The following is a 20,915-nucleotide window of genomic DNA, read 5'->3' on the forward strand; positions in this document are numbered from 1 at the left end:
TCATTTACAGAATTTTAGGTAAAGTATCTCTTTAATCTAAACTAAAAGTAAACTACGGTTGGGGTCAAGTTTAATTACCACTCACTCACTGACCCACACTGACCCACGTTTTGATTTCACAAAAACATGTTGTTATTCAGATGCATATAATAATAAATCATGTGTATGTATAACTCACTTTTTATTTTAGTGTGTTTTTACTTTAAATAACTGTTGCGTGTTTAGTACAAAAGAATTGAACGCTGTAAGCCAAGTCATCTTAAACCAAACAATAGCTATTGCTTGTGACTTTTTTGGTACTATATGAATGATCTCCAAAGAGAATAATTGTATCTAAATCTGATAGAATCTTGTTTTGATCTTTTTGTTGGCTATAGATAGATACTAGTATCACACAAATGAAAAACACGGTTTGTTTAAAGAGTTGGTTTTGCTGTCAAACTGTGTGTTCGGTACAGTAAGAGTCAGCAAACCCTCTACAGTTTCAGTAATGAAAAGTTTGGTGTCAGCAAATACTGCAGTTTATACTGTATAATTATTAGACATTTCCTGAGCCTGGATAACATTGCACAGGTTTTCCAATAATAATGCTTCTTACATTTAATAAATCTTTCTATATTCTCTTTTCTGAAACGTCGCTGACTGGTTTAAAGCTTTTATTACACCGCTAGAACATAGATAGAAAAAAGTGCAAAAGAAATAGTCACTAACCAACTAGTCATTAATAACAATGAGCTCTAAACTTTTCTAGAGATTTAAGACCTTTTACTGAACTATATAGCCTACATACCTGAATAAGTCTCACAAAATATATTCAGGACATATTTCCCCACAAAATTAAAGAAATTTTTATTTACCTTTACTGTTTTCCATTCACAAAGGCATTAGATTAGATAACGTTACTGTAATGCAATATTTTTGTACTGCTACAGTACAAATATGTAGTACTATAAATTTAGTTTAAGATAAACAACAAGTCATTTCTACATAATGCTAAGGCAGATCTGGCAACTTAAAATTAATGCTCAGATGTGTTTGTTTTTATAAATCTTTTCATGTACACGATTTAATCTCAAAATATTAATCCTGTTATTAAAAATTAAACATTTAACACAGTATCTACACCGGACGCGACATGACAACCTGCTTGTTCTTACTGAGTTTATCGGGTCGCATCCAGTAAGGGCACATTTTTAATTATAATGGGTTCTAATGCGTCTCTTATGTCTTTTGTCGTGTCGTGTGGCGTGGGGTGTAGACATGGTGTTAGAGAGAGAAAGAAATAATTTTCATTTTGGAGTGAAGGCTATCTCTTTAAATGTGCGCCACCTATACGTTTACTCCAGTCCAGGCATCAACGGGTTAACACGTGAGAAGATACATTACACGCGCATTCTCCGGTTAGTGCACTATGTGTTGTGAACCGGACATGGGAAGCAGTAGTTTATGGGGCAAAATTCTGATTCAATTAGTACATCACAGGAAGAAATGATTACTGTGTTTCCTTAAAAAAAACCCACAGAAGACAAACGGCACCAATCAAAGCTGGATGCATTTCACACCAACGATGCCATTACATCAGCGAATATGATATGATGGCGAGGTCCTCTGGGGGACAGACTCCGGTCCATTAGTGCGGCTGGATGTCTCGTCGGTGCTCCAGATGTCCAGAAGGACCGTCCTCAGATCGCACGCGCCTCCGCCGCGCGGACCGACAAAGTGAAGCAAGAACTGAATCGTTTTCTTATTTTTGACCCCGAAATTCACGCGCGTGGACCCTGCTCATTGAGATTTGATTTTCACGTCATTATCAAACGATATCCTGTATGACTGAACCTTCATCTAGTGCATTTTTCATCAGCTGGGTGTTTTTGAGATGTCTCGCGCATCAACGCCCATGAGATGTTGATTCACATCAGTGCCGCGCGTGTTATTTTCTCTCGTCGAGGAGAGAAATGCAAACAGACGGCAACTTTTAACATCTGCTTCGTATATGACACGAAAAAGCACGGGTTTGAAACCGAAATAGATTATTGTGTCCATCTTAAAGGTGCACGAATCAGATGAGGGACTCTTTCCAGAAGACACTTGAGTTGCCTACACGTGAACGAACGCAGATGTGACCGCGGGTTTTCACAGACGTACAACATGAGCGATACTATGGATGATTCCGGTATTATCCGCCGAAGGAGGATGCAGGTGAGATGACGTTGTGTGTACATTATATCTGATTCAATTTGATTTTATTACTGTAATGGATTCTTTGAGGCGCCGCTTATATGACCCTAGTTCTTGACAGGAAACTTGTAAACTTGTTTTATCCAATCAAAATCATCATCTTCCTGTATCATGTAAGTTTGCTGCATTAGTGTACATTTATTTATAGGCCTCGGGAAGGGGTGTGTCATGCTTAAACAAGTGCACACTTTACTACTTTACTGTACTGTAGAGACAGTGCTTATTTATGTTGATAGATTTTATGTCTGGTAGTTTGTTCATTTTTGTTCCTTTATAAAACGTCCTTGAAGTACAGCTGTCCACATTCAGTTCTTATAAGATAACATAGATCAGTGGTTCTCAAACTGGAGTCCGTGGCCCCCTGGGAGTCAGATGGATCCAGGGGGGCCACAGATTTTGTGGCATTTCATGAAATAAATGTTATGTATTTTAAGCTATAAAACATCTGTAATAGTAAGAGCACCAACTAAAAGCATTGATGTTTCAGCATTGTATAACTGATCATGTTTTAAGTGTAATTACAATTCTAAGCATAAGAATAAATGGCTTTTTGGGGGGGGCACAAAGCAATGCATTCTTTACAAAAGGGGTCATACAACAAAAAAGTTTGCGATCCACTGGCATGTTTATGCCCAATTTGTGCTAGTGGGCCCACCCTGCATGTTACCATAAATCCTGTTACCTTTTTAAGACCGTTATATCCCAACATATTGAAAAACATTTAGTTAGAAACGCAGGTTGCTAGTATGCAGCATGCATACACTTTTTAATATGTTCTTTGAGATTTGGGGGCTATTGTAAACCTCAGCACGTCTTGCCCAGGCCAGCATAAACAGAAAAGGTATAAAAGAGGTTTTAAGATTTCATTGTTGGTACGCTTTTGAAACCGTCTGCTGTTCTATAATGTCGGAACAACATGTGTCTTTCTTTCACTTCCCCTTATTAATTCAGCTGAAATTAAATACAAACCAGCTGTTCACAACTTGAGGCGAGCGAGGCATTTCGGTCATCACCTTTCAGTTCCCTTATTGGAAACTAAAAGAATGTAATGTTTACACTCCAGTTTGTTCATACTAAAGACACCCACAAGTCTATATATAACAATCTGTAATTGCATTTGAATATTTCAAATATTTTTAAAATGCTGAAAATATAGAGCATATATCTCCCTACTTAGAAATACTTTACCTTCAACATAAGAGATATTGCAAACTACTGCAATATATTTAATAGGAAATATATCTACAATGACTTTCTTTCTTCCACAGAGCGCAAAAGATCATATTTTTTAAGAAAGTCGGTAACCGAACAACAGCCCCCCATCACTTCTATTGTTTGGACAAAAAACCAATGCAAGTGAATGGGGACCAGTTAACAACATTCTTCAAAATATCTTCTTTTGTGCTCTGTGGAAGAAAGAAAGTCATACAGGTTTGAAATGACAAGAAGGTGAGTGAACGATAACAGAATTTTCATTTTTGGGTGAACTATCACTTATAGGCACTACTTATGAAGCTCATAAAAAATTGGAAGGAAGAAACTGCTGTTTTGTAAGTCTTGGGGACAAATAATAAAAGCCCAATGAAAGAATTCTCACAATATCCCTGTCACATTCAGCTGCCTGTATAAATGCAGAATCAGGATGCTAGCTTTGATCTCCGCCAAAAAGCCATCTGCATCTGAGCGATGCAAAGTTGCAATGGCTTTCCGCCTGCAAAGCGTTGTGTTTTATTAGATGGAGGCCGCAAATTTGCTTTTTCATTGATGCCAGGGAATTGTGAGCAACCCAGGGCAGCCAGACTTTTGGGAGCATTTCGGAGAAAGTCATCCCCTTGGGAATCGACCGGTCAGGAGTCTGGGATGGCAAGTTTAACGATTGCAAACAGCTTTATTGTGTAAAGGTGCATCAGAGCTGTGCAGAGCCCATAGTGATTATGGTTAGGCTACTGGACAGATGAATGTGTGTGTGTACATACATTGTGAATAGATTTCACTAGCAACCACTTAGGATTCTTATAAATGCTTTGCTTATCGTGGTGTAGGCTTACAGGAAATGCTTAGACACAAATGGGTAGACGCACACACATTTAAGATCTTTCCATAAGAGCACCATGTGCTGGATATTGAGATGGACTTTAGGGAGAGTCTGATGTTCCTGGGGCAGGAATCTGCTCATCGAGCACCATTAGGATGTTAATGGCAACCTGACAGCTCAAAACCTTTGGGAAAGAATTTGTGAAAGATTAAATGTATATCTAGAGTAGGACTTGGATATAGCTTAATCACGTGTTGTTTAGTGTAGTAAGTATTTACAAGGTTGTTTTAATATTTTATCTAAGACAAAATCATTGTGAATGCAATGCAATTTTTCAAACGTCTACTGACATTTTTCTAAGTAAAACCAGAAAGTTATAGCCTGTCTTTTTATTATAACGTAACACTATAAATTATGTTTTGTAAGGCAGTGGTGATGTCCATCTCCAATTTGCAGTCTGTGTTCTTTATTTAAAAATACTGTGAAATTCTGTGCATGTTGCATGGTAATGCTTGGACCTCAGCTTTAAGAAAAACTGAAGGAGGCCTAGCAAAACACGCGCAAAGCTTATTGAGAAAAGACCCAAGAGAGCGGATACAAAATATTACAAAATTAAGGATCAACAAAATTTCAGTAAGAAGCTCCTGTGAGCTTATTGCTTTCTATTCATTTCTGTATAACCATATTTCTTCATAATTATAGATTTTTGCCAAATAGTTTTCTCTAATAATAACTTTAAAGGAGCAACGTGAAGATTTTAGCGGCATCTGGGGGTGAGGTTGTGAATGACAACTAATGGCTCACTTCACCCCCTCCTTTTCGAAGAATTAAGGTGGCTGACACAGAACTAAGATGTCGTCACATTTTCTCTTCTTTGCTGAAGTAGATAACATATATACGAAACGCGCTCTGTACAGCAGTTTGTTCGTTTAGGGCTACTGTAGAAGCAACATGGCGAATTCCATGTAAGGGGACCCACGGTGTGTGTAGATAGAAAAAGCTCATTCGATGGTAATAAAAGCATAACATTTTTGTACTCATTGGACTGTTTTTTCAAAAACTGTTAATTTGTGAAGTCATTTCAGCCGCATTGTTAAATCTCTCTGTTTGCCTTCAGATTAACAGTACTGTTCTGTTCTTGCAGTCTGGCAACTCTTCCTACCCTGATATCTCCTTTCATCCCTCGTTCTATCTCTTGCTCAAACGAGAGGCTTTCTCTTCTCCGGGCATCGAGCCCAATCTGTGTCATTAGTCTAAACTGCAGGCATCCAGTTTTATTCATCCCTGGTCTGGAAGTTTAAAGATGTAATGAGCCCAGTGTTTGTCAATATTGTCTTGTGTCTTTATGTCGAGTCAGTGTTATGGATAGGTAACTTTATGTGTCCTGTATTGATTACATTTCTTGCCACTCTATCAGAAACACTTCACATGCCACTATTACCTTTGCCATGTCCTGTAAACGTTTGCATGTGAGCATTAAGATGTAGATAAATTGATTATGAAATGAAACAATTCACTCCTCGTTTTGATTTGGTAGAATGATGTATTTCCGAGTGTAACGGGATATCCAGTAGAAAAAAATGTAGGGCAGGATGAGCAGGGCTTGAGTTGATGATCAGTCAATAAGGACATGTTTTAAGAAACGGAGCAAGTCTGAGACATCTAAGATGATCTGTGATTTATCTTGTCAAAGTGGGACCCTCAAAAAAGAACCATAGTTCTGTTTAGTAGTAGCATTATTATTGGATTGTCATTTGCCTTTGGTCATTCATGATTCGTGCAGTGATGGCTAATAACTGGAACATAGCTGGTTGAATGGCTGTAAGGACTTGGCGAAGCATCAATACAATAACAGAGATCAAATTCGGATCGAGATCAAATATTCCCCCATCCTTCCTCCTGACCTCAGGGCCTTTAGTACAGATCCTCTTTCAGCCCTGACCTTTGACCTCAACATGCAAACAGAGTGTAAAAAACAATTATAATTAATAAATAACAGAAAACATTTGTGTCACTGGAACTTGAGTTATTTACAAGAAAAAGCAAATGAAATGCTGTTATGGCTTTTCCCCTGCTTTTCACTCCCTACAGACAGTCGATACATAATATGACACATGATTTTCTTAACAGAAATGAAGCCTCTCATGAAAGTTTTTGATGGTTTTTGTGTTTGGTATTGCTCATACATAGGGTTTGGAATGAAGATTAATACAGATGAAGGTGAATAATCCTCCAATTACATTGTTTGGTGAATAGAGGTGTGCTACTAGACCACCAAAGCTATCAAACATTTTAACTTGTGGATGATAAAAAAGTGAAAATATTCCACAAACTTAAATTAACAACAATATCGAAGGATTGGAGTAGCATAGAGACTTATGGGTATGACTGAAAAACTTACCAATGCTATGAAACCAACCAACAGTCCCTTATGTTGGTGAGTTTCACGAAAAATATACATTTTCCACAAAACTTGAAATTTGGAATGACACAGTAATAAATATATAATGTCAAAAGGGAGCTGTCCCTTTAAGAAATGTTATGTCAGCATACACACACACAGATACAGTAGGTAACCACAGAGTGTGTTTGTCCACTTAACGCTCCATTAGTTGCTCAGTGGCGCCGGTCCTGCTAGCAGGGAGCCCTTGTCGCACACGATGTCATCAAACCGAGTCATAGCGGGTGATGTCATTTCCCCCCGACAGGAGCCATCAGCCCGGCCTCTTTCCTGCTATCCTGCACTCTTGATCTCTCCAGTGACCTTGTTTGTATAATTGGCCGGTTTAATGTTTTGGGTATTCTTCTCCCCTAAGTGCTGTCCTCTCTCTCGGAGACCGCAGGGCATTGTGGGTCATGATGAATGCCAGCTGGTATAAAATTATTCTTGTTCAGATTCATCAAGATTTTTCTGTCCTGAAGCAAACTGGTATCGAGCAGTTATTGATGGTGTTTCTTTACACTGGGTAATGTTATCGCTTAGTCTAACATTTTATATCTCTCTCTTTTCCAGAAGGATCTTCCCCTGCCCAGGAAGAACAGTAGGTGAGTGTGTCCTCATTTTAATCTAAAACTGTTTTCCATATTGCCTGAGAACATTTGATAATGGTGACATAATGGAGCTGATGGCATTGGTTTATTAAACACAATCCTATGACAAACCAAAATTCCTGGCCATGTTTTAATAAACTTGCCATAGTTGTTGGTAATATGAAATTACTTTTTGTGCTGACAGAGAATGTGAGAACAATTCTTTGAATAAAAAATGTCTATTCAGGAATCTTTTTAATAACACACCGAGCAATTGTTCTTTCTGAACTAATTGTAGTGCCAGTCTGCTTCTTTCGATCAGTGGATATATGTTTAAAACTTTACTCTGTGTTGCTGTCAGGTTTTAACTTCATTTTTGAGTCAATAATATATTTTAGTAGCTATGAGAATGCAGGGAATTTTCAACATTCTGTATGCATCGCTGCATCCACTGAGTTCTTGAAAAAAACAATCTGGTGTCCTTGATAATCCTCAGAAAGCCATTTTTTTCACTGATGTCAAAGCTGTTTTAAGAGAACTCGTGGCAGATGTTTTCCGTAGACGAATCAAACTGAATCACGTCATCTTTCTTTCAATATCACAATTTGAGATGAACTACACAATATTCTATATCCTAATAATACCCTATATCCAGCTCTCCTGTGGCTCCTGTGGTTAGAGTATGGCACTTGCAATGCCAAGGTCATCGGTTCGATCCGAGGGGATTGCACATAGTCAGAAACAAATGTATAATACAATGCAATGTTAGTTGCTTTAATGCGTCTGCCAAATGCATAAATGTAAATGTAATAATATCACCAGCTTATTTCAATTTGGCACCTGACAAGTGTTGAATGTTGGACCGCAAGTTAGGGCTGGGCGATTTGGCTAAAAAATATATCGACGATATGATGCTTCATATCGTTCGATATCGATAATTATTTACCAGTAAAAATGACAAGTAGAACAGTTAGTATTTAACCACTGTATTTTAACTGACCCACATTATTAAGGCACACAGCAATTACAATTAGTTTAAGCATTAAAAAAGAACTAAGACAAAAAAATGTAAACAAAATATCTTCTTTATGTCTTACTCTACTTATATTAAGATCAATGTTTAAACAAACTTTAACTTTGAACTTAAAAATGTTACAAAATGTGTCTTAATTTAATGTAAACAAGGAACAATCAAGGCAAACTTTGAGGTAGATCAACATCAGCATCTGTAATAAGTAATACCAACAAACCTTTATAACAGTAAACAAAAGCCTGACTGAACGACAGCATTTCTTTTGCAATAAAATACGCTATTGCATGGGTTATGTCATTATATCGCTTTGAAGATTTATCATATGGCATTGTTACATAGTACCTCTCCATCGTGTACTGCTTGTGGGTTGTTTGTTGACTTGAGATAGATGGCTGACATGATGTATATTCCAAAGGGTTGCAGCGGTTTAGATGGTGGAATAAATTGCTTGTGTTTCCTTGCTTAGCCGGGACGTTCTTTTTACATCGCTTTCACACTACGTTCTTCTGATGTTGGTCGGAAGAAAGAAATAAAAAATCTGCCACACTGGCGAGCTGACATCTCGCTTTTTGTGCACAATTTCCTCGCTGACGGCAAGCACGGCACTCATCTTGCACGTGTTCTAATGTCATGGCGATGACGCAACCAAATTGAGACTAACGCAACACGGCAAATTAGATATTATTGGTTGTTTGCTTGTCAATCGTAGCACGCTCATGTAACAAACATATTATTGGCTGTTTAAGATTTTCGGACTTTACAGGAGCGCACATTTTAAGGAAATTATCTACCGTTATATCTAACTTTTTTTTATATTGATATCGACAATGTTGTACCGTCGATAAATATCGATATCGTTTTATCACCCAGCCCTACCGCAAGTGCAGTAATGTGGCATGATAGTAATAAATAGCATATCGCAGGAGTGCAGCATGTGTGTAAATGCAATGCTGTAATGCAGGGGGACGGTGGAATGTCAATGGAGCGCTGGCCTTGGTGCTGAATCTCTGCTCCGCGCTGATTTAAAAACACGAGCCGTCTTCGTCTGACTATGCCAGTTTACACTGAATATTCGGTTGTGTGATCCACAGCCGGCCTATATATAGCACAAAAACACTTTTGTTTCACACTCCAGAGCATGTGTCACTGTGTGCTTAACTAGCACTTATGTGAGTTTGGGCTTTTGTTTGCAGATCAGACATGATAGCTTTTTGTTTCTGATGGTCTCAGAGCAGGTGTGCCAACATTTGCACTCTCCTCTCTGTTACCTGCTAATTGGCACTCACACACATAATACAGAGGTTAAAAACATTTGCACACACTGACATGCACCGCCTGAGCGTGTGTTCTCTTTCGGGAGTGGCTTGAAAAGACAAGGAAATGCTTTCAGGTCCAAAAATATAAAAGGGCTTTACGCAGTTTGAAGAATCTGTTGAATTCTTTGTGCTTAATGCAGTGTATTTGGACAATCGATTCCAGTATTAAGAAACAAAAATGCTTTTAAATTGCTTGGCAAATTAATTTGATTAATATCAAGATGCTGTTGTCAAAATGTTAAGATATAATCTTTTCCTGCTTCTTGTTATCAGTTGGGCCAGAATAAACACACCTCTCCTCCAGACATTATCACCGGTCATATTTTCCCTCATGAATTTGACCCAATAATTCTTAAAAGCTCATCCGTGTCTCTCTCTCTGTCTCATCTATATTTCATCTCTCTTTCCACCATCTCGATCATTTATTATTAAAATGAACAGCTTTTAATGGCCGTCTGGACCTGTTTGCAGTGTGTGTGTTTGTGTGGTTTCAAAGAAGGCTCCCAATCCCTGCAGACCCTCCAAACAATGACATGACGTGTTTTGAATGTTCGGGCGAGGTTTACTGTGGTGAGCTATCTAGGGCACCGAGATGATGTCACTTCTTATATACCCTGGCATACAGAGATGGGTGGGGCTGTGCCCACACGTCAAAATGACATGGACCAGTCAGATTGAAGCATCATGTAAGAACCAAAGAAAGGTTTATTTAAGCTTAACCTTTTCGTTTCTCTCTTTCCCTTACTTAGGCTCTGTCTCTCGCTCATGGGCCTCTGATTTAAACTTTAACAAAGAATGATATTTTATTACAGTACATTTCATTATATATTATAAATATATATATATATATATATATATATATATTAAATTATGTTTTATCTTAATACAACTGACCAATAAGAAGCCTGAAAACATGTAGTACGTAAATACGCCTCATGAATATATATATTCCTATTTTTACTACTCCCATGTCATCCAGGTTCCTGTTAACACTGCCATAGTTCTGTTCTTGAGGCTCTGATAGGCTTTTAATGGCCACACGCACACATATGCTGACAGCCCCCCTATGATTTCTCCTCTGTTCATCTGAACCCCCCTCCCCCCTGCTCTCTCTTTTCTGTATCTCTCCCTCTCTCTCTTCTCTCTCTCTCTCTCTCTCTCTCTCTCTCTGTCCCTGTCTTTACTTCCTGGCTTGGCACATTACCCTTGAGAGCTACCTTCTCTCCCTCTCTGTCTCTCTCTCTCTCTCTCTCTCTTTCTCTCCTCTCACTCTCCATCACTCAGCTGCACACACTCAGACAAACAGGGGAGCATGTGTGAAGGAGGATGAGACGTGTCATGGCCTAGTCGGCTGTTTTCCGTGACTGTGAGTTAAAGTGTGTCTTGACATACTCGACTACCGCTGTTGCTTTTATCGCTGGGTGTGTGTGCGTCTGCTCCCAACCGGGCATTCAGGAAAGCAACATGTTCCGCCGCACGAAAAGGTAAATGGAAGAGAGATTTATTTGGCTCACTTGTCAGTAATGTGTTTTTAACAAATCAATGTTTGCTCATCCGATGATGATGGTGATAGTAGTGTGGATGAATATGATGATGTTGATGAAGATTAGGTGTGATTTATCCTAAATTCATCATTTCCTCTTCGCTGTTTCATGGAGGGTGGATAGTGCTTTGCATGTGTGAGCTCATGAAATCTGTTTTAAGAACCGATATTGGTCGATATATCAGCTTTTTTGACACACAAGTCAATTGCAGGTAAATTAAAGTAAATTAATATTATTTTATTATATTTCACTCATTTATTATATTTTGACTTTTTTCTAACAATTTATTGCATGACAGGAATTGTTTTTTCATGCATTAATCTTTATTTTAAATTATGAATACAATTATAATAAAATATATAGTATATTTATAGTATGTAATAAAACATATTATGTGGATTATATTAAAATATTGTTTATTTGGTTACTATGCAATTGTTGCACCTTAGATAGACAGTAACCAAGCTTCTATTAGGAAGTTATTTTGTGTTTAACATACTAAAGCCATTAAAACTTCATAACTTGGTATAATGTTGTAGGTTGTTAAATCAGCCAACACAATGTTAATGTTAAATGTTGCTAAGCATTGTTCCAACTTGTCTCAACTGTTTCATTTAATTGTATTTATATCAGAATTATCAACCAATATTGAGATATATTATGGCAAAATCAATATCTAGAAATTACATAATGCCAATTTAATAACAATATACATTAAGACATCATTATGAGTGATGGCATTCATGGGTTCCAATTAAATGCACACATACACACACACACGGTTGGCTTGGCACAAACCCATAACACAGCTTCTATTTGTTTACTTATGCTTTGCATATATGCTGTGGTGGAGGTTGTGTGTCCCCTTATGGTTGTGCAATATTGTGTATGATGTGTGTTACAAGAGAGATTAAAGTGGCTTTGAACACATGTGAGTGCTGGTCTGTACGCTGTGTGCTCAAATCTCTCTCTCTCTTTTCTTTAACTGTGGCCGTCTCCCATGGCGCTCCATTCTGTCCACACTGATTCTGCTTAGCTTAGATTAGTGACATTCTGCCAGAAAATGTGTTTGCGTGTGTATGACGGAGTGGTCTGTTTTTTAGAATCTTGAATGTTAGAATATTTTATTTGGTTCCACGATAGACCACTAGCTATTTTTTCCACTTGTTTTAAAAGGGCCATATAAAATATCTTTGACCTTTTCTACAGAAAATAGCTCGATCCTCTACAATGCATATGGGGAGAACAATCGGAACTCTATAAAAATACCGAACAAATGAACCTTCTCCTTATTAAGCATGGCCAACATAAAACTTAGTAAATTTAGCTTTAAACAAGTGAAAGTCTCTCTAATGTACATTCATATTATCGTTGGAATGGTTATGTACAGTAAAACTGATTGAGAATAGACTATTTTGTGCTGCGTTGATGATCTCCAAAAACAATTTGTCCTTTGTAATATGAGCTGCTTTGAATCTCAAATGCTATGGACAAAAAGAAAAGCAGACGGAGAGAAATATGGCGAGGGAATATGAATGAGATGAACATGAAGAGCAGAGCCCGAGGAGACAACTTGGCCTAAATTTGAGAAGAACAGAGTGGTTTATTGCTCTCTTCAACACCTGCTACTCACTTCAACTTTCTCTTTATTCTGAACTTCTCTTGCCAAGTGCGGGTTTCAACTTGATATTTAAAGCTTGTTTCTTCTATCTCTGCTGATGTATATCAGAGACAGAATGGGAACACGATAGACGGAAAGGAGATTATTGGGTCCAGTGGTGTAGTCTAGTTTTTTGTATTGAGTATACTCTGATTTCTCCCCCAGCCTACTCACCTGTCCTAGGTTGTCAGCCCATAAGCACCACCACACTCACAAATACATAGAGTATGCCTCTATATGTTCTGAAAGATTTATTGCAAGCAAGATTTCAATAGCCAATGACAGCTGGGGGGACTTGGTGGTTTTGTTAATCACTGTCTAACTCAGCCAGGTAAACTGTCTAAAATTTTTCTAAGATGGTACAACCCCCAAAGCACCGGTTTTATCAGCTGGCAATTTTCAATGCAAATTCGTGATCCATGTGAAAACATAGCTATAAAATCATTAGATGTGATATACAATTTCTACACAAACCCACCCTGCTAAAATTTTATATTACTTAAATTATATTGTTTTACTTCTATTACTTTAAATGGGGGATGCAACGGTGTTTCATGCATTCTGACTTATTTTTAATGTTAAACATGCAGGCTTCTCATGCTTAAAGGGATACTTCACCCCAAAATGGAAATTCTGTCAGCATTTACTCAGATTAGAGTTTGTGAAGTTTTTTAGTTAGATACAATTTAATATGCCAATAATCCACTTACAGTTATGTTAATGTTAACAAAAGTGCTAATTTTATCAAAGAATATGCAGTGGTTTTAAAACGGGGGGTGAGTTATCATCAGAAAGTATAATAGACTGGTACGGACTGAGGTGTGAAAGATCTTTTCTGAAACACGTTGGGTGATGCGGATTAGTCATAATATTAAATTGGGAGTAATGTTTTTTTGCTTGACTCAATGAAAAAGAAAAACCCCAGAAAAGTAAATATTATATATATTACCTTTATATTATTAGGTAATATCCAGCACTTTTTGAAAATACGATTTACTTTGAAGAATATGCATATGTTTAAGTTCTTAGATTTTCTTTTTTTTAACGTTACATAGAAAGCATTAAAGAAAGTATTACAAAACTCTCGTATGGTGAAATCAGATATACTGTATAAAATAACATCAGATATCTCTTCAGATCACATAACTTTAATATATCCTTCCACCATGTCTTGTACCTTACACTGACATGACTTCATAACCCTACAGCAATCATCTCCAGATCTCAGCTCAGGAAATGAAAGCACTGCCAAAAAAACAGTAAAAGGATAAAAGGTTTTCTATGCCATGATCTCATTTGACGTTATAGTTTTTAAACCTGTTGATCTGCGACAATTATCTCCCACCCATGTTTTTGTATAAGTGGATGTTTATTCTGCGATGCTGAGTGCAAAAGAGTTCAGGTCACTGACCCTTAGTCAGTTCATAGCACTGTCGACTTCATTCATGGCTGATTCATTCATAAACAGTCTCATACAGCAGCGAATCAGATTTGTTCAGTTCATTCTATTCTCAGTCACAAAAGGACCGTGGATTAACATTGTTGTTTATAAACATTCAGAAACATTTATTGAGATCTTGACACAAACAAATAGAGATTTAGGAACAATTTAACGTCACCCTGTCTTGAAAAATCAAGTTTTTAATGTTGTTTATATGTCTGGTGTTTTTAATATGCTTGAAAACAAAGCTTGTGCAAATTCATTAGTCAACACCATGCTGAGTTCTTCTTCATAAAACTGATGTTCGGTTGAGAAAACGCGGTCTCAAAAACCACCCCTGTTTTCTAGGTATGTAAGGATTCACACAGAGCCGGTTGAAAATTGATTATAATATGTGACGATTCAAGTCGCTTGAGATGTTTACACTCTGTCTATACATGCGTTGTAATTTGAAAACAGAGTTTTCATTTTCAAAACGCTCTTTGTCCACACTAGCGTTTTCAAGCGTTTCCCAAACACTGCCCATCCACACTAAAAAGTCCGGAAAGACTTACATCCATGTACTTCACGTCAGCATGTGTCATTTCTGTCACAGGTTTATTTACTTTCTGCATTATTCTGTCAAGCCAATGTGGAGCATAGACAAAGTTTTTTAAAAAGACGGACAATGAGGTAACACAAGCAATACGCAAAAGTGAAAGTGAAAGTTAACTCGCCCTCCGCTGTCATACAAATGCAATCTATAGTATGCATGTACTGACATTAAATGTACCATTTCCTGTGAGGCCAATTTTCAAATTTATTTTATTGTGTAATGTTGCTGTTAGAGCATAAATTATATCCAAGCGAGATAATGTCTTGACGGAATTCGCTTTTCAATGACTACAGAAAACGGCTGGAATCAGACTAAAGCCCTTTACTTCCCGGGTAAAGGATGTCACTATTACAAGTTTTGGAATAACCCTGCACCCAAAGGAATGCACAAAAAAGGGAGAGGGCTTCCTTAGGAGTAGTGTTTGTTTATCAGAGATTTTAAACATTTCACTGAGCTACGCGCTTAACTTTCACTTCATCACAGTCCTACAGCTGGTAATAAGAATTCAGCTACACACATTCTAAGATAACCAACGGTCAAATAACAGCTTCAGTGACATCGGCTGTGAAAGCTGTTCTGTGTAATACAATGATATTGTATGTGTGCGCGCGCATACCTCTAAAACACTTCTATGAAACGTCCTTTGAAGTCCTGCTTGCGAATGTCTCCTGGTCAATAAACAGTGACAATGGTGTCACTGTCAACTTCCCTTCATCTGGAAGTCGGCCCTGTTGGAGGCAATGAATGTAAATACTGCTATTAAACCTAATGGAAATGACAGATTTTGCTGGAGAAAATTATGTCTCTACAAGTCAATCACACCCGAGAATCGCTATAGCGATATGCTGTAACATATGATTCAATATTTTGTACTAACAAACATGTAACCATTCACATAACACAGTTTGCTGAGTGGATCAGGTAGTCTAAACTGTTGTGATGGAGTGGAGTCGTGGACTAGTTTGCATATTCAAGAATCCACATACACTAAACAAAGTATTTATAGGGTGAAGAAATTGTTTTCACTAGTGTTGATGATCAAAGATGACTTTTAAAGGGTTAGGTTAACCCCTACAGGGGGACTTTAAAATAAAGAAAGTTAAAGGAATATGTAAGTACTGTAAATATGTAAATATGCAGTACTGTAAATTGGATATTCCAGTAGGATTTATCTTTGAATTTACTATCTTTATTATCAGTTTGCTCACCGTAGGCTAAGACATCGCTGAAATAATGTCCGCACTGTCCATAGTCTCTGCTTACGCAAACAATTATTGATGTTAATGGTGGCTGATTGCTAAATGTAAGCTAAATCCATTAAATCCAATCATGATCAGGTTTATCCGGATTCGATTTTCACAGAGCAATTGGTGTGTGGAAGATGTGCCACAAACAGTTTGAAAACAAGATTAAACGGCATCCCTTTAGTCTGACATGATGTGTTTTGTGTCTGACAGCGTTGGGAGAGAACTGGATTGAATCAGTGCAGGAAGAGAGAATGCTCTGAAATACAGCTGATTAAAGTCCCATAAACCTTGTGACGCTTATAGATGTCAGAAAATGAAGACGGCTCACTTGCTGAATTCAATTGTACACTAGCTGAAATGGACCACAGTACTGCTCAGTATGCCAATGCCGTTTGAAGACTGCTAAGTTAGCTAAAATTGAAGGATTTTCTGCTTTGGTCCGTCTTGGAGAATTTAGATCTCTGAATGACTTTCATCCTGTTCACTGCATAGCAAATAGGTCAAGTCAGACAAGTCATAGAATGTCGAAATTATGTTTTGTTGCGGACTTTGATGTCATGGCACATATAAGTACACATTGTGACCTTTGTGAAATATTAGATACTTGTTTTCTCATCTGTGATGCAGGGGTACCAATAAATTGTATTCATATGTTCTCTTTTTTTCAAAACTGTCTTAGAGAAACTGTAGACATAATAACTACAGTAGAAATCTTTCTTGATCATTTTTATACCAACAGATAAAAACTTGGTAATGCTTACAGTTTTTGGTGAATTGAGGAAGCACCTTACAGACTGATAAGTAAACCAGGGCATTTGGTCACCTTATATTAAAACTCTTTTGATCCGTCGGAGTCGATGGTCGAGTGGGTAGTGCTCCGACATATGGCGCCGCTGTGTCCCGGGGGACCCGAGTTTAAATCCCAGCTCGTGGTCCTTTTCTGACCCCACCCCCTCTCTCTCATCCTCTTCGCTTCCTGTGCTCTCTACCAATCACTGTACTAATAAAGGCATAAAATGGCATAAAAAAATCTTTTGATCCTACATTCCTCGCTGTCACCATCCATTAGAAAAAAAGACGCAACTTGTAAACTGTGCCCCTGGAGTCTATATTTATCCCTTTCACCTCATTTTTAACCATCTCCTTTGGGCCATTCATCTTCACACATTCATCTATTCTTTTACCTTTTCTTATCTTTTTTCAATCTGTGCGCACACCACTATTAGCTGTAGTACTGACATCCAATTGCCTATAGGCCGTTTCATCGGACGCCCGCACGCCTGATCCCCAGTTACCTTCGGTTTTGTGTTTGGCTTATGTCTTATAAAATAACAATTAATATTTTATTTAAAGAGTAAGTAACATTAGATTAGGAAAATTACATTTCATGCAGTGTGTTATATTGCCGTGTTTTAAAGTAAGCAGTCTGGCAAGTTGTAAATCCGAAGGTGAATGAATAACAAAGTTATTGGATGATAAAGAGTCAGTCGACTCTGAATCACGCAAACGAGACATGACCTAGTCCCAGTTTCTAACCGCCGTGTATCTACGTCACTACAAATAGTCCTTGCCTACATTTTGCTGGGACTGCCGTGAACTTCACACTCCTCCCCCAAACACTGTCGCTCGTTTGTGATGCGTTTGCATAATGTCTAGAACCTAGAATCCAGAAAGTCCATCTTATTTAAACTACCAAAGGAAGAACTTCTGAGGAAACAATGGTTACAATTTATTTTTCAAATGACACCAAAGGAGTATTACTGAGCGCACGTCATTCCACCGAAGAACATGTTAAACGGCTATCCTTGAAAGAGGGGGCAATACCAACTTTATTTGGACCTATCTGCTCCAGCGAATCACAACCTGTAAGTTTGACTATTTATTTTTGTAACTTCACGAAATATTTGTGTAACTTATGTCTTTGTTTAGCTAACGCAGTGGTTCTCAAATGGGGGTACGCTGGGGTACTGCAGGGGGTACGGGAGAGAAACTGACATTTAGGAATAAATAATGAAAATCAATAAATTATGATAAAAGTATTTATATATGAAATTAGGACTACACAGAGATGCATAAAAATGAATTAATGACTTTAGATATAACTTAACTTAAGTTAGGGTTACTACTTAAGCCAAAAACGTTTGAGAATCATTGAACTAACGGTTGTGTTATTTATTTACAGTTTGTTTATCTAGCTATGAACTCGGCTAATTTAAGTGTTCAATCTATTATCTTCTATCTATTATCTACTATCGCCTTTGGATGTTTCTTCGTAAGACTCAGGCTCAAACTGGTAAGGTAAAATCCCCGCCATCTCTATCTATACACTGTATATAATATCCAACCACCTGTAAACCGTAATCCAGTAATGATGGTAGGCGTTCTGTTTGCGACACATGATGACCCAAAGTCACATGACCTTACGTCACCACACCAATCAGTCTGGATTATCCAGACCACCAATCAATAAAGCTGGATTTGTATGCACAGACACCCAGATTTGTTTCACTTTATTTGTTTGTTCATAGACTAGAAAATGGCAATATGTGTGCTCTTTGATGTGTTTGTCATTCCAAACCTGTTTGACATTCTTTCTTTTGAAAAACACAAAAGAAGATATTTTGAAGAACATGGGGAGGCAAACAACACTGGCCCCCGTTGACTTCCATTGTATGGACACAAAACCACTGAGAAAAATCTCAAAATATTTTCTTTCATGTTCCTCAGAAGAAAGTCATACACAGGTTTTGAATGAGATGAGAGTGGATGAATGATGACTGATTTTTCTATTTTGGGAGAACTACCCCATTAATCCCTGCTGTATTTGTGTTCATTGACTGAGTCGCTGTGTGACTTTGTTTCTTTGTGTTCTTTGAGAGTCTAAGCAGGTTGTAGTTGTGATTGGTCTTAGTCTTCATGGCAACCACTGGCCCTTCCATGACCTACACATTTTTAATGTTGCAGGAAGATTAGCTGAGTTTGATTTGTGTGTGTGTGTGTGTCAGGGCAGGAGAATTCAACTGAGAAGAGCAAAAGCTATTTAAATATATTACTTCGTTCTCTGAAACCTAATGCCTTTTCTTGATTTATTCATTTTTTCGTCGCCCATGTGGTTTCTTTTGTCAGGATTTTTTCCTTTTCTTAATCTCTGAATATATACATTTCAGAATGTCACTGAGCCTCAGTCTGCTCAATGGTTCACTGAACACACAACTCTCACATTTCCATTTATTGTATTTGCTTTTCTTGGAAAAATCCCACAAAACTGTCCATCATCCACATCACCCCAAATCTAAATGAAAAAGAATTAAAAATAAATACAAATACAGATAAATCTAGAATCATTTTTAATATTTTTTCTTCCAAATTATCACTGCTTCATAATGTATTTTTCTTTAATTTAATTTTTTAATTTTGTTTTTGTAATTACTATTATTCAAAAGTGATTCTAGTTAGACACATTTAATAACGTATTGTATTTTACGTTACAGTAATGAGCCGTAATGTTTTTTTTCCGACTGGGTGTGTTTGCACTGGCTATCATGATGGCTTTTCCCTTTATTTTTAATAGATATAATGTTGTAAGGTGTGTACAGTAATTCCTCCTTCAATGACTAACACTCAGAAGTTAAACCTCAGCTCTTATTTTCAAAATGAGCCGTTCACAGGTTATCAGCCATATGGGATGCAAAATGTTTAGTTGGCAAATGGCGCAACGCTTTACATTTTTACTCAAACGGTTGCTATAGTAACAAGTGCTTGAGTTCACTACTGAGGACCCGTTGTGAATCTTACATCTTGTCATGTTATTGCTTAAAGGAACAGTTCACACTAAAAATTAAATAAGCACATCGCTCTCTGAATGTGAATTTTGAAAGAAGATATTAACTGCTCTCTTGCATAATAATCAAAGTGAATAAGGACTCCCTTTGGCTACTGTCATCAATAAAATACAAACCGGAAGTGGCTTTTAAGCCTTTTTTATAAACCGATACTAAATTGGTTGAATGTTGATGTAAGTGTCAGTTCTGCGTATATAGTCTTGTATTTTGTTGTCGGTCTGTGATTGCCAGGATTAGAGGATCTGAAGCATCAGTGGGGTTTGTTTTTCTCAACGGGTGTCTCATGTGCTTGTATGTGCAGCTTGGTTGTCCGTAATTTATGGCACTCTTAGGATAGAGCCAAGAGCCAGCAGGGATCAAGCATATGCACAGCGACACACACTCACACAAAAACACACACGCTTGTTTGTTCTCTTGACTATAACACCAGACTATTAAACGTTTCTACATCAGAAACTGTGGAAATGAGGTCTGCCTGTCAGTCAGACTTTGATTCAGAGTGTGAACACATTTTGTCACATCTTATCTCATGTAGGAGATGCTCTGTACATGTTTTTCAATCCTAACATTCTTCACTACTAGATGACAAAATGTCAGAAGCTAATGTTGGTGAATATGAAATGCATTAGGTGTTCAGCTTTTAGATGATCTACAAAACCAGAAAGAACAGATTCAGAGGGAATTCATAGGGATGCACCGATATGTTCATTTTGGCCGATAACGATAACCGATACTTCTTTGGCATTGAAAGCCGATAACCGATATATTTGTCGATATACAGTATTTAAATATTAATGCAAAATTCGCTAAGACTGAGACAAAATGCAAAAAGTGCTTTTATTTGAAAACATTCACTGCAGAAAACAAGGTCACCAATAGTTCCATTCTTTCCCCTTAAAATCATGTACCAAGCAATTCTTTAACCTTCAAACTT

The 20,915-nt window shown here is 37.5% G+C and overlaps 1 protein-coding gene across 1 annotated transcript in view; it reads left to right on the plus strand.

The window, feature by feature from the left end:
* Nucleotides 1-1,524: 1,524 nt before the first annotated feature.
* The window catches only part of mast1a (microtubule associated serine/threonine kinase 1a), a 49,558-nt gene continuing 30,167 nt past the window's right edge, over nt 1,525-20,915 (plus strand). Inside the window, 2 exon segments of the mRNA XM_056771480.1 lie at nt 1,525-2,199; nt 7,287-7,318. Coding sequence (XP_056627458.1) covers nt 2,149-2,199; nt 7,287-7,318 — 83 coding nt within the window. The 5' untranslated portion in view covers nt 1,525-2,148.

The sequence above is a fragment of the Triplophysa dalaica genome, chromosome 2, assembly GCF_015846415.1.
Source record: "Triplophysa dalaica isolate WHDGS20190420 chromosome 2, ASM1584641v1, whole genome shotgun sequence".
NCBI classification, from domain to species: Eukaryota; Metazoa; Chordata; class Actinopteri; order Cypriniformes; family Nemacheilidae; genus Triplophysa; species Triplophysa dalaica.